Source organism: Schistocerca serialis, chromosome 4, assembly GCF_023864345.2.
Source record: "Schistocerca serialis cubense isolate TAMUIC-IGC-003099 chromosome 4, iqSchSeri2.2, whole genome shotgun sequence".
NCBI classification, from domain to species: domain Eukaryota; kingdom Metazoa; phylum Arthropoda; class Insecta; order Orthoptera; family Acrididae; genus Schistocerca; species Schistocerca serialis.
Window position 1 is genome coordinate 137,341,263 of NC_064641.1, and position 14,594 is coordinate 137,355,856.

The 14,594-nt window shown below is 38.6% G+C and overlaps 1 protein-coding gene across 1 annotated transcript in view; it reads right to left on the reverse strand.

Annotated features, from left to right (window-relative positions):
* The window catches only part of LOC126473272 (cell division cycle protein 27 homolog), a 226,379-nt gene that overhangs the window by 88,580 nt on the left and 123,205 nt on the right, over positions 1-14,594 (reverse strand). The window contains exon 9 of the mRNA XM_050100226.1: positions 14,343-14,523. Within this exon, the coding sequence (XP_049956183.1) occupies positions 14,343-14,523 (181 nt within the window). The remainder of the gene's footprint in view (positions 1-14,342; positions 14,524-14,594) is intronic.

The window sequence follows — 14,594 nt, forward strand, 5'->3', positions numbered from 1 at the left end:
ACCTTCATACCAGCTGGAAAATAAATGGAACACTTCCTCAGCTAATATGTAGGGAAATGGGAACACCACATTCACAACTTCACTTACTTTGTACAATACCTCAGTCAACTGCAGTCCTGGGATACAGATATTACAGTGAGTTTCGGTGGTCCAACAGCTTCACTGAAGTTTTTTGGCACATTCTGAGGGGCGGCGGTGGGGGTGGGGGTAGGGGGAGTGAGCAAACTGATGCACGACAATGAGTAGTCCATATTCAAGGAGCACTTTGACGCAAAGACTCTAGAATCCACAAAGTTCAGACCAATGTTTTTCTAATGATACGTGGGCGACAAGTTTGTGGCATGGCCAGACGGTGCAAAGAAGCTTGAGAGTTCCCTGAATATTTAAACTCTGTTTATCCTAATGTAAAATTCATAATGGAACTTGAAAAAGAGAGAAAACTGCCTTTCCTTGGTATGTTAGTTGGGGGAAAACCGGACAGATCCCTAGGTCACAGTGTATATACACTGTGATGACAAAAGTTTAGGGATACCTCCTAATATCATGCTGGACCTCCTTTTCCCCGGCATAGAGCAGCAACTTGATGAGGCCTGGACTCAACAAGTTGTTGGAGAACCCCTGCAGAAATACTGAGCCATACTGTCTCTATAGCCACTCATAATTGCGAAAGTGTTGTCAGTGCAGGATTTTGTGCACGAACTGACCTCTCGATTATGTCCCATAAATGTGGGATGGAATTCATGTTCCATGATCTGGATGAGCCAATTATACACTCGAACTGTCCTGAATGTTCACCAAACCAATGATGAACAATTATGGGCCAGTGACATGGCTCATTGTCATCCATAAAAATTCCATTGTTGCCTGGAACATGAAGTACATGTATGGCTGTAAATGGTCTCCGAGTAGCTGAACATAATCATTTCCAGCCAATGATTGGTTCAGTTGGACCACAGGACCCAGTCCATTCCGTGTAAACACAGCCGACACCATTATGGAGTCACCAGCAATTTGCACAGTGCCTTTGTGACAACTTGGGTCCATGGCTTCGGGGTGTCTGCACCACACTTGAACCCTACAATCAGCTCTTACCAACTGAAATTGGGACTCATCTGAACAGGCAGCAGTATTACAGTCATCCAGGGTCAAAGAGATATGGTCACGAGTGCAGGAGAGGTGCTGCAGGCGATGTCATGCTGTTAGCAAAGGCACTCACGTCAGTCGTCGGCTGCCATAGACCATTAATGCCAAATTTTGCCACAGTGTTCTAAGAAATACATCTGTTGTATGTCCCAAATTGATTTCTGGGGTTATTTCACACTGTGATGCTTGTCCGTTAGCACTGACAACTCCACACAAATGATGCTGCTCTCAGTCATTAACTGAAGGCCGTCGGACAAAGCATTGTTCGTGGTGATAAGTAATGCCTGAAACACGGTATTCTCGGTGTACACTTGACACAGTGGATGTCAGAATATTGAATTGCCTAACGATTTCTGAAATGGAATGTCCCATACGTCTAGCTGCAACTATAATTTCATGTTCGAAGTCTGTCAACCCTCATTGTGCAGATACTATTATGTTGGAAACCTTTTCACATGAATCATTTGGGCACAAATGACAGCTCTGCCTTGCACTGCCCTTTTACACCATATGTAAGTGATACTGCTGCCAGGAGTGTATGTGCATATCTGCATCTCCACACCTCAGGCCATCACTATCTGTCACAAAGAAATTCAATGTTTAAGACTCTGATCCACAGAGCTCCAACATTATCAGACAAAGAGAGCCTCACCACAGAAATACAATACGTATGAATAATGTTTCAGACTATTCAGAATGCCAAATTAGTGGTACTGCAATCGAAGTCAAGTACACCTGAGAAAGATGTTGAGACTGACACACAGATAGAGAAACCAAGAATTAGTTATCTACCTTATGGTAGCCCAATATCCGAAAAGATCTGTAGAATCCTACAGAAACATGATGTGCAGTGTATTTCACTCCTGTCAACAAAGATAAAAGTCTTCTTTGTAATGTTCAAGGTGATGTAAGACTCCAAAATACAGGTATGAACTGTATTCCTTGCAAATGGTACATTTCTTACTTGGAGCAAACAATCTGAACAGTTGATGAGAGATGCAACAAACATCAGTGACACATCATCCTAGAACAACCAAGCATATCAGCTGCCGCAAAACACTGCCTCAGATATATTCGTGAAATAGAATATGAAAAGATCAATATTCCATGACAGCGTAGTTATGAAGTCCATCAAAATAAATATGTCAGAAAACCTAATAAACTGGGACAGAGGTTTTCAATTTAAACTAGGGCTGGAGTCCCGCACTCAACTTATTAAAATCTCACTGGCTGTCATATCCACCGTAGCTGCAAAGACACTAAGACAGTGGTTCCTGGGGGAAGGGGGGGGGGGGTTAATACCCAGAGAGGTAAAATTAAATTTTCTATGGGGAGGGGGTAAAAACAATGTGTGTTCAATTACATCTCATTCACGAAACTAAATTGTTTCAAAAAGTCAATATCGGTGTCTAATTATACTAATAATTTTTAGATAGGTAACTGATTCCAAAATTGTTGAATATGAACCTTAATGCACGACACAATGTGGCAGAGGTCACAGTGAGTGTATTAACTACTTTATTTAATATGCATGCACAATCAGCAATGACAACTAGCCACAGCCGGACCTTGCTTCTACTGGTGCAGCACATTTGATATTGGCTCTACCGAGTTATTGGCTTGCTCATTGCTGTTCTTTCATTATGTAGTTGTTCACTCACCAACCAGGTTGATTAATACAAGAAGTGAATGCATTGTCAGTGCCTCTGATTTTACCTGCTACTCTATCTATTTTGGATTGTGAGATGAGAAATAAAAACAGATAAGTGAATTTCTTACTGGGTATGAAATTGCTAATGTACAGCACTGCTTTTCGTTTACTGTTAGATAAATAGCAGAGTTGTAATTATGTTCATATGCAAGAAGTTTCTTTCTTACTTGTAGTTGTGGTGCCACAACCATAGAAAAGGTCACCATAAATTATGTACATAGTGACAATCTAAATATAACTTCACAGTAAGGAAAGACTGAATTCCACGAGTACTTCAAGCTGGCTTCACTGCAGAATAAAAGTTACACAGAAATGTCTATGTTCGAAACAGAGGCATAATTGTCATTGCATGCTTGTGAAGTCGAGGAAATTTTCGATGAAGAAAATCCTTATAGAAACCTATGACTCTTATTTTGTTACCATAATGTCATTAACATAAAAAGAGCAAATATTCACTATTATTACAGTGCAGTGAGTGGCTTTGATTTAGATCAAGGCCACAACAGATTAACATATGGTCATGCCTCAAAAAACAAGAGCATAATTTGTGCTTCATAGTGCTGTCTGCCCCATTTTATCACAATTCTTTGATACAGACTATGTGGTGGACTTCCTCACTCTACCATGTAAAGAACTGTTTCTGCATCTAGGTATGATTCAAGGAAAGTACAAAGCTGAAAGCTGAGTCATCTTCTGTGTAGCTGAAAAAAATCTCTTTATGCAAACGAAGCAAATTCTGAAGTAGTTTTTCGAAACATTTTACTTTGTGCATAAAAAATTAAAAACCACATCTTTTGGATTCTCAACTGATTGAACAGAAACTATTACGTAAAAATACATACTTCTTTTGCATTTTATGGTACCACACACAGCTTCATAATGAAGTGGCTATCTTTTTGTTATTAGCTTTATTTATTACGATACTTTGAAGTCACATAACATACTGCCCATTGTTCAAAGAATCTGCAATGAATTATGAGAGCAAAGTGTGGGGAAGCAAAATTGGCAGTCTGAAATTGTCGTCTTTTCAAAATAGATCACCCAAACATCTCTATGAGTCTTTCGAGATCTCCCACAGTGAATCCCATTCCGTCGTCCTTTTCTAAGGTGTCAGTCATGTCTATGGCTTTGGGTTGTACACTGCTGTGTTTGAAATGTAGCCAACATATTGAAATAATTTTTTTACAATCGTAAAATACAAACACGTCTCCCCCCCCCCCCCCCCCCCAGCCTCTCTCTCTCTCTCTCTCTCTCTCTCTCTCTCTCTCTCTCTCTCTCTCGCGCTCTCTCTCTAGTGAAGATTTGTTTACCAGGCTTATGTACAATTTCATAATGTCCACACAAATAATACCTGTTGTCTGTACATCAATGGAAGTGGATTGTTCAAGTGCTGAGTTTGGATAGGGTTGCACCGTACATGGTGGTTCCAGCTGGAGTACACACTGGGTCGCACTTTGAAAGAGTCGAGATTGCAACCGTTGCATTTACTGTGCTGTAGTGTCATCAATAAAAGAGGAAAACTAGTCATTAGTGAGTAATACCTGTTTTAAATAATGGGGCAATGTACAGCAGGAATAACCTTTTTAGTGAACTTCTTGCTGACAGAAGTTGGACAGTTCGAAAATTTTTGTAAACCATTGTTCAAAGACTTGGAACATCTGTTGTATCTAAACCACAAATAATGAAAACAAATTCCAGAAATATAATATCTCACAATGAGTATCTCACAATAACACCACGCTTTCTGGTGACCGGAAATTCCCTTACGAGCCTGATGTATCTATTCAAGATACCCGAAGTCAATGTTGTTGAAGTTGGCATATCATTCTTTGCTTCATAGATTTCACAGTAAAATATATATTCGATTCAGCCAGTTGCAAATAGATGAACTCCAAACTTATCGATGTAGTATATATAAGTGGCATTATATTCTTAACTAATAATGTCACATTTTAGTGACCTTTTTTTTCATTAATGCATCGTGGTGTGCTTCTTGATCTAAAATAATATTACTTTAGACAATTTTCTCTCTTTTCAGGATACATGCAGTGTGTGTGTGTGTGTGTGTGTGTGTTTTGTGAGGAGGGGTGGGGTGGGGAGTGAAGCAGCTTTTCTGCAATGGGGTTTCACCATGGTGGTTGATAAAGCTAATGTAAAGCCCCAATGTGCTCTATGCAGCACAATGCTAACAGCAGAGAATATATGAAACCAAGCAAATCAAAAGATCATGTAGGAAGAAGTAATATAGAGTTCACAAGAAAAGACATTGAATTCTTCAAACACAATGATGCTGAACTAAAAAGTTCCTGCATGGATCCATCAGACATTTTTCTCACTCTACAGAAGGTGATCTTTAAGCTTTATACTGAATCTCTCTTTGAACTGCTGAAACCCATAAACCTATGAAGTAGGAGTATTGCTTACTAGATGCATTGAAGCTAGTTCTAGAAGAGTATTCCTTTTCGACAACACAATCTGACGTCGATCAACAACATTCGTTTGGATATTTTGGATACTCACCATACAATGGAGATGCTGAGTCGCAGATAGGCACAACAAAAGACTGCCACAATATAAGCTTTCAGCCAACAAGACCTCTGTCGAAAACACACACACACACACACACACACACACACACACACACACACACACACAACTGCAGCCATGAGTGTGGCTTCAGCTGCAGAAGCTGCAGTCCTGGGTGTGTGCATGGGTTGTTTACTTTCGACAAAGGCTTGTTAGCCGAAAGCTTATATTGTGACAGTCTTTTTATTGTGCCTATCTCCAACTCAACATCTCCACTATATGGTGAGTAGCAACTTTCCTTTTTATAATATTGTTAATTCCATCCTGGATTTTCCATTGTTTGACATTTTGGATACAGTAGTCAATGAAACAAGATGGTCACTTAATTTGCAATACCTCAGTTGAATCAACTGACATTGTATCTTGTTCCCACATGCTTGTCTATTGCATCTGTCCATCCTTTCCCCTTCATTTCTGCTACCCCCCCCCCCCCCCACACTTCTCAATGCTGAGCCTAGTAGTCTCATCAGGTTGCCATCTAGTCCCTGCACACCCCTCCAGACAGTCTCCCCCCCCCCCCCCCCCCTCCCGGTACTCTGCTATCATTCCCTCTTCCTCACGCCACTCCATATTGATTTGATATTCACATGATAGTCGCATTCTGCTTGAAGCTGCCAGTGGGAGCAATCATTTATGCATGACATGTGCTTGCTTATGTGAATTTGTGTGTTTTCTTTGTTGAAGAAGGCTTTGGCAGAAAGCTGTAATGTGTAACAGTCTCTCGATTGTGTCTCAATGGGCCATCTTTACAGTGAGTTGCAATCTATCCATTTCCTAATATTGTTGATTTCCAACTTGGAGTTTCCATTGTTGCATTCTTTTTAGCACAATATTGTTTGCTCTATCAATCAACTAGAGTAGGACAAATCAGAATCAGGCTACAATAAAGCCACATTACATAAGCTCAGCTATTAACTCAATAAAACAACTTTTTGTAGACGAAATATCAAAAATTAACCATTAATACAAGTAGAGTCAATTCAAACTCAACAATCGCAGAAATCTGAGGTCATCATCAGAGATTTGAAGTATTCCACACTGCAGTTCTTTGGACTCCTCCAGTGTGGATAGTGTCCGTTACGGTACCTCGTTGGCATCATAAACCACAGACCTTAGATACAGATCACTTTAACACATTTTCTTTTTCGGAACTTTAACTGACATTTTTCTTTGCACATTTAGATGTAACAGCTGCATAATATACTAATGCAGCAGTCTTTGGTGTTGCATGTCTTACAATAACCCTTGTATCACACACTAAGTGAGCATCGTCTACTGGCTGTTGCATATCAGTGCCTTGTTGAGCGAGATGTGTGGAATCTGCTGACAAAAATGGGAATCTTATGTCTTCATTAGTACATTTCCATAACATGTCAACAGTGAGATGGGAAGACAAATTGTCTCATCATAAACTTAGCTATTTGCAGGCCTTGCAGACATGGAAACAGCACTGTGTTAAAGTAGTATTGGAACGTTGTGCTGTCAAACCACCTTTCAATAGTGCAACTATCTCATACCAATAGGACCACCCTGAGTCCACGTGTCCCAAAGTTGTTCTGCTTTGTACATGACATAAATGGGCAACAGTTTACCACTCGTAGTAGCAGAAAACATCAATGAAATTCCACCTTGTGAAAAGTTTCACACTATTCAAAGATACTTCGGACCTCATCTCACAGTTCCCAGTTTTCTACCAGGCTCATCACTGAGGTTAGTCTCATCATAATTAATAATATTTTCTGGTGGAACACCTGCCAGTGTTGTTTTGAGTTCATCAAAATAAGATACAGTATCATTTCTGCCCACTTCGGCATGGCACCTTTTGATGTTTAAGCAGGTATGTTTTTGTAGGTGAATCTTGTTTCTTATTACAAATAATCGGACCCATTCCCTTCCAGCTAGCCTAATTTTTTTAACCTAACCTCTCCATGGAAACTTAAGGTATAATCCTGCAACCATTTTTATATCATTTAAGTCTAGAGGCTGTCCCCAGTCACTATAAATCATTATTGCCTCTACCATTCCATTTTCTTCAGTATCTCTGAAAATGAACTGAACCCATGAAAATGGTTTTCACAGAGATGCCAAATTTTTTTCTTCTGCATTTCGGAGCAACATTCCCTTCACGCTAAGTTCTGTGTAATATAATCGCAACATTTTCTTGCCCCTGGACTCGCTTCATAAACTACCCCCAACAGTGATATCTGCATATTTGACTTTACAAATAGTCCATTATCACAAGTAATTGGAGATTTTGTTCAGCACAACTAAAAATCTGATGTACTTAACATATTATATACATCATAATTTCTTCCCTTCTCTTTGTAATATGAAAGTATAGAGTGATTTTTCCAAATATGAAATTTAAACTTTTTTTTTTTTTTTTTTGCAGCATGCTAGAGTCAGTTGTTTAAGGTTTGTCACCTTAAAAAGTGATGTTGCTTTTATACTTTGATTTGTGCTATCAATTGCGTCACTACCAACATTAAAATATTTTAAATTTTAGTGTGGGTTAGTTTTGAATTCAGCAACGTACTTTGTGTACAGCAGCCCTACCAATGCAATCTCATCTCAGTTGACGATGCGTTTCTTTATGTAGCTTTAACCATAATCTCTCCTAAGTTAATACAGGCAAATCTTCTGTGTCATTTTCTCTTCTCCTGCAGGATCAAGGATTTCGTCTAAATATTTGAAGAATGGCTCTCAGTCATTTTGTCCATATTTTGTGATCAATTTTTTTGTGATCAATTCTGAGTAGGGTGTTTTGAACCAATGTACTTTATTTTCACGAACGATATTTGGAGCCTATTCTTTCAGTGCATTGCTTGAAAGTTTCTTTATTATTGTTGATGTCTCTTTATTTTCTAGTATTACCGTATCGTATGTGACATGCAGACAAGAAATTTGGATGTCATTTTTAGGTCTTCAAAGTCATATGGGTTTCCAACAGCTTTGGTTTCTAGGTTCTCTTTCCACTCTCTGATGATTTCGTCCAAAACCAGATTACAGGAGACAGACTGCCACCCTTCAAACACTTAGAGTTTACAAGCTGAGTGATAAAGAGGGATTGATTTTTGATTGAGTTGTATGCCTTCTTAAAGTCTGCAAAGGAACAAACGATTGGGCTGTTACTGTGTGCTTTGTATTTTAACATTCTTTTTAAATTGATTATTTGTTGTAAGTAATTCCGACCAGTCAGAAAGGCAGCTTGATATTCATTAATTCTGTGATCTAGTTGCCCCTTAATTCATTGAAGGAGCCATGTTGACAGAATTTTGTATGTACCTTGAAGGAAGATTCCTCAGTAGTTATTTAAATGTGCTTTTCACCTTTTTGTGCAGTGTGTGAATGAGGGCACATTTGCTGTATCTGGGAAGTTTTTCTGTGTGTCAAATCTCTGACACAATTTGTGCAAGTTCTTTGAGGGAATTTGGTTCAAGAGTTTTCAACAGCTCTGCAGTGATACCATTCTCCTTGAAGCTCTTATTTTTGAGTTTGAGGGTGTGCCCTTGAATCTCTTTTTGTGAGGTGGTGCACATACAGTGTGGGTATAAGTGAAGATTTACTTCGGGAATCTTGAGGACAGTTTGTGGCAGCTGAAGAAAAATATCTTGCCAGTTCCTGACATTTTCCAGTTTGGTCTAGGAAAACCTTCCATTGGATTTTCTGAAACAAATTTTGAAGGGGATATCCCTGGATTATTCCTGCTGAAGTCCTATAGAAATCTCATGTGCTGTAATTGTAAAAATGTTCTTTGAAGGTGCTCAGTTGTTCCTCTTTTATCTGACTGATAGTTTCCATCACTTGTTTCCTGATTTAATAAAAGTATTGTTAATTATTGTGAGTTTTCTTGCTGTTATAATAGCATCAACATTTTAAATACCTTTCATTACCCTGTTTTGTTCCTAGCATACAATGAATTAGCTGTCACTTGTAAAATCTTGACATTTATACTTTTATTTTCCCTTTTTCCATGATCGGGGTTATCTCACGTTTTCTTTTCAGGTCAAATAAATGACCAACGATAATGTAAAAGAAGACTAAAAATTTACGATAAGACAAGACTAGGGTCTTATTTCTTGGCAGGCTCTTACGTAGGCTGACCAACCCTCCCGTATTTCCCCGAGATCTCCCGTATTTGAACATATTTTTTCATAACCTCCTGTATTTTCAGGCTCATTGGGCGTTTTACTCCAGTATATATATTCTTTATGTATGTACAAAAGTTTTTAAAGTATTTAAATTTTGCGTGCATGATCAGAATTCGTTGAAATGTTGGAATCTTGAGAGACTACTGATTTTATATTGACTTTACATCTACTGATTACCTTAGAAACGGTCAACTGAAATTTGGTCGTTAGACACGACTGTTTCAGTGCCAATATTTATTGTGAATCGCCGTTCAAGATTTTGTGATGAGCAGCAAGGACAAGGCCAAAACACCACCAACAAAAGAAAACAAAGTATATGTGTGCATATCTTTCGAAGTGGCAAGCTTTATATTCCTGGATTTGACCAGCGTGATCAAGTGCTTATAAAGCTTGTCAATCTGCTAACATGAGCATAGAATCACACATGGCAGCAGAAACAATTGTGTACAGCACCTAAATACTTCAGGTAATAAATTATTACTATGTATTCTATAAAAACATATTTACTGTTGACCACATAGTAATTAGTAATTGGCAATTTTCTGAGTTAACTTCTTGTATTTGCTTGTAGAACACAAAAGCAAAGCAAATGATGATGTCACTACTTCATCCAAGATAACTACTTTCTTCAGCTCTCCTCATCTGAGCAAAGGTCTAACAAACGATGACCTGAAAACCATTGACGGTGAACTTTCATTACTCTACCACACAGCACAACACAATCTATGCTATAGGAGCTTGGACTGTCTAATCAAACTTTCAAAAAACGTGTTCAGTGAATCTAATGTGTCAAAGAAAATATCTTGCAGGCAAACCACAGCTGAAATGATCATAATGGATGCGTTGGCCCCAAGAAGTGTAAATGATTTTTTGGAATTTTCAAGTGACCCGCAAAACATGTACCATGTTCATGTTCTTTTCTCTAGCAACAGATGTCTTCAATCGCCTAAAAAGGAAAATGTTTCCAGTTGTAATATGATATTGTGACCCCTTTGGTGGAATTCAAAACAAATTGTTGGATTTCATAGAACAGGTAGATGAAACTGCAAAGGATGTCCACAGTTCATTACAAGTTCATTTAAGTCAAATAATTTGAGTGTCAGTAATATATCATCATATTGTGCTGACAGTGCCAATATAAATTATGGCAAGCAGCATTCAATCAAAACTATTAACTAAAGAGAATGAAAATATCCTCAGAGCCAGTTGTTTTTAACCGTATCCTTCATAGTGCCACAAAACGTGTATGCAATTGTTTACAATATTTTAATGTAGAAATGTCAGTGTTGAAATAACAGGGTGAGTCAGGAGGAAAGGTACATCCTTTGAGGGGAGATAGTATTAGTGATTCTGAACAAAAAAACTTCATGTGGACGTATGCCCTATTCTGAATGGTTTCCGAGATAGAACACATTTAATATCACTTTTCATACGTTTTCTTGAGTAACTCTAAACTCCACTTTCCAGTGCAATTGTGTTGCAGTACAAAATTAAACTATATTAAATTTCCTACAGAAAAGTCATATTCATTTTTTTCTAGAACTAACGGTTTGTGCAAAGGGAGCGTGAGAATGTTGAAAAATTCGCTCGACGCACATGCGCTGTAGCTTACATAGTTTTTGTAGACCAAGTTGAGGTACCATATTGAGCAAGTTCAGACAAACAGTTTGATACAGGACACTTGTGGTCTATCAAGTTGGGAAACTACCTCAAATTGGCCTACAAAAACTACGTAAGCTACAACGCTTGTGCATCGAGTGGGTTTTCCAACATTCTTGCGCTCTCTTCACACAAACCATTAGCTCTAGAGAAAAATGAATAGGACATTTTTTGTAGGAAAATTAATACAGTTTAATTTTGTACTGTGACACATTTTCACTGGAGGGTGTGGTTTTCGAATTATTCAAGAAAAACATACAAAAGTGATATTAAATGTGTCTTGTCTCGGAAACCATTCAGAATAGGGCATACATCCATATTAAGTTATTTGTTAAGAATCACTATTACTATCACCTTTCCTCCTGACTCACCCTGTATTTTCAACACTAACATTTCTACATTAAAATATTGTAAACAATTGCATACACGTTTCACGGCATTATGAAGGATACAATTAAAAATTTTGTTCAATGGCCTGAAATACTACGACATGTAAATACTAGACGGTTATCTTTCACACCTGCTGTAGAAAGGCTTTTGGAAAATTGGGAGGCTATAAAAAGCTATTTAAAAGCACAGATGATTCAGACTCCCTAAAGTTTTGAAAAACTATTTTTGCAGTAAAAATACAGAAGTAGACACAATTGTTCAGGCTTATATCAGTTTGTTTGTGAATATTGGAAGTGGTTTCATTCAAAAAGAAAAGTATCTGGAAATTTCCCATCTTAGAATTATGGAATCTCATGAAGCTGTACAGTTACTAATTAGTGAAGATAGACATACACCACCGGCCATTAAAATTGCTATGCCAAGAAGAAATGCAGATGATAAAACGGGTATTCATTGGACAAATATATTATACTAGAACTGACATGTGATTACATTTTCACGCAATTTGGGTGCATAGATCCTGAGAAATCAGTACCCAGAACAACCACCTCTGGCCGTAATAACGGCCTTGATATGCCTGGGCATTGAGTCAAACAGAGCTTGGATGGGGTGTACAGGTACAGCTGCCCATGCAGCTTCAACACAATACCACAGTTCATCAAGAGTAGTGGCTGGCGAATTGTAACGAGCCAGTTGCTCGGCCACCATTGACCAGACGTTTTCAATTGGTGAGAGATCTGGAGAATGTGCTGGACAGAGCAGCAGTAAACATTTTCTGTATCCATAAAGACCCGTACAGGACCGGCAACATGCAGTTGTGCATTATCCTGCTGAAATGTAGGGTTTTGCAGGGATCGAATGAAGGGTAGAGCCACGGGTCGTGACACATCTGCAATGTAATGTCCACTGTTCAAAGTGCCGTCAATGCGAACAAGAGGTGACCGAGACGTGTAACCAACGGCACCCCATACCATCACGCCGGTTGATACGCCAGTATGGCGACGACGAATACATGCTTCCAATGTGCGTTCACGGCAATGTCGCCAAACACTGATGCGACCATCATGATGCTGTAAACAGATCCTGGATTCATCCAGAAAAATGACGTTTTGCCATTCGTGCACCCAGGTTCATTGTTGAGTACACCATCGCAGGCACTCCTGTCTGTGATGCAGCGTCAAGGGTAACCGCAGCCATGGTCTCCGAGCTGATAGTCCACGCTGCTGCAACCGTTGTCGAACTGTTCGTGCAGATGGTTGTTGTCTTGCAAACGTCCCCATCTGTTGACTCAGGGATCGAGACGTGGCTGCACGATCCATTACAGCCATGCGGATAAGATGCCTGTCATCTTGACTGCTAGTGATACGAGGCCGTTGGGATCCAGCACAGCGTTCCGTATTACCCTCGTGAACCCACAGATTCCATATTCTGCTAACAGTCATTGGATCTTGACCAACGCGAGCAGCAATGTCCCAATCTGATAAACCGCAATCGCGATAGGCTACAATCCAACCTTTATCAAAATCGAAAATGTGATGATACGCATTTCTCCTCCTTACACGAGACATCAACAACATTTCACCAGGCAACGCCGGTCAACTGCTGTTTGTGTATGAGAAATTGGTTGGAAAATTTCCTCATGTCAGCACGTTGCAGGCATCGCCACTGCCGCCACCTTGTGCGAATGCTCTGAAAAGCTAATTATTTGCATATCACAGCATCATCTTCCTGTCGGCTAAATTTCGCATCTGTAGCATGCCATCTTTGTGGTGTAGCAATTTAAATGGCCAGTAGTGTAGAAAGGAAGGTAGATTTTTTGTTAGTGGTTCTAAATCTGTTAGCCACTGTTGTTGATTCAAATTTGGAATCTACTAGCAAGAACACTTTCACTGAATTCTATGATTCTTTATATTCTTACTTAGTTAATAAATTTGATGATAGTTTGGAGTGTTTAATCCCACTATGGCTAAAAATGGAATTAACATTCAATGACATGCATGAAGTTGTATGTGCCCAGCTGGATTGCGTGACTGGCAATGAATTATATGAGGAATTTTTGTAGTTCTAATGATGTAATTGAATGTGCTGCCTCTTTAGAGGGTAGTGTTAACCAGAAATGGACAAAGTTTTAACAACTTTAAAATAAAATAATGTGAATTTTGAAGACTTGGGTAAGCGGTAGTTATGTTACAAGTTTACCAGGAAGCAATGCTCACACAGAGTATTTTCACTTTGCAGTGAATTCTTTGAATTTGCTAAAAATGTTTTAAACTATTGACTGAGGCAAAATCTGTAGCAAACTATGTGTAAGAATTTGCGATGTGTAATTAAATAGTCATCTTTTACAAATACTGCTACGATTTTTGTTGAAATTTCGCCATGCTCTTAATCTTCCTTATTTTTTGTCAAAGATATAAGTATCCCCCTTATTCTCTATTAAAAAAGTTCGTCAGCCTACTCTCACAGCAAATAAAATATTTGTCCATTCTGTAATCAAACAATGGAAACTCCAGGAGGAATGTACATTCTTTATAAATTCTTCTGGAAAACTTATGAGCTAATTATCCAAGAAACTAATCAACTTTTAAAAATATAATATAATTGGGTAGATAAAAGTGAGTACATTTTTTATCTGCCCAATTATATTATGAACTAATTAAATTAAAATCTGCATCATATTTTAATTAAATATGATACTGTACCTGACTGCTGTTTGATAGTCACCCAGTTCATAGTGGGCTTTTCCCACGAGTGCTAGCACCCATCCAGTGTTGTAATGCTGAGGAGCGAGGTTACTAAAACATTCTATAGCTTTACGGCAGTTATATTGTGCAAGATGTAAGTATGCTGTGCCAATATCCCGTAATAAAGACATCAGGCCCTCTGCAAAAGATTGGAAAAGGGTATATTATGAATCAAAATCAATAACATATGTTGTTTTTAATATATGGAGA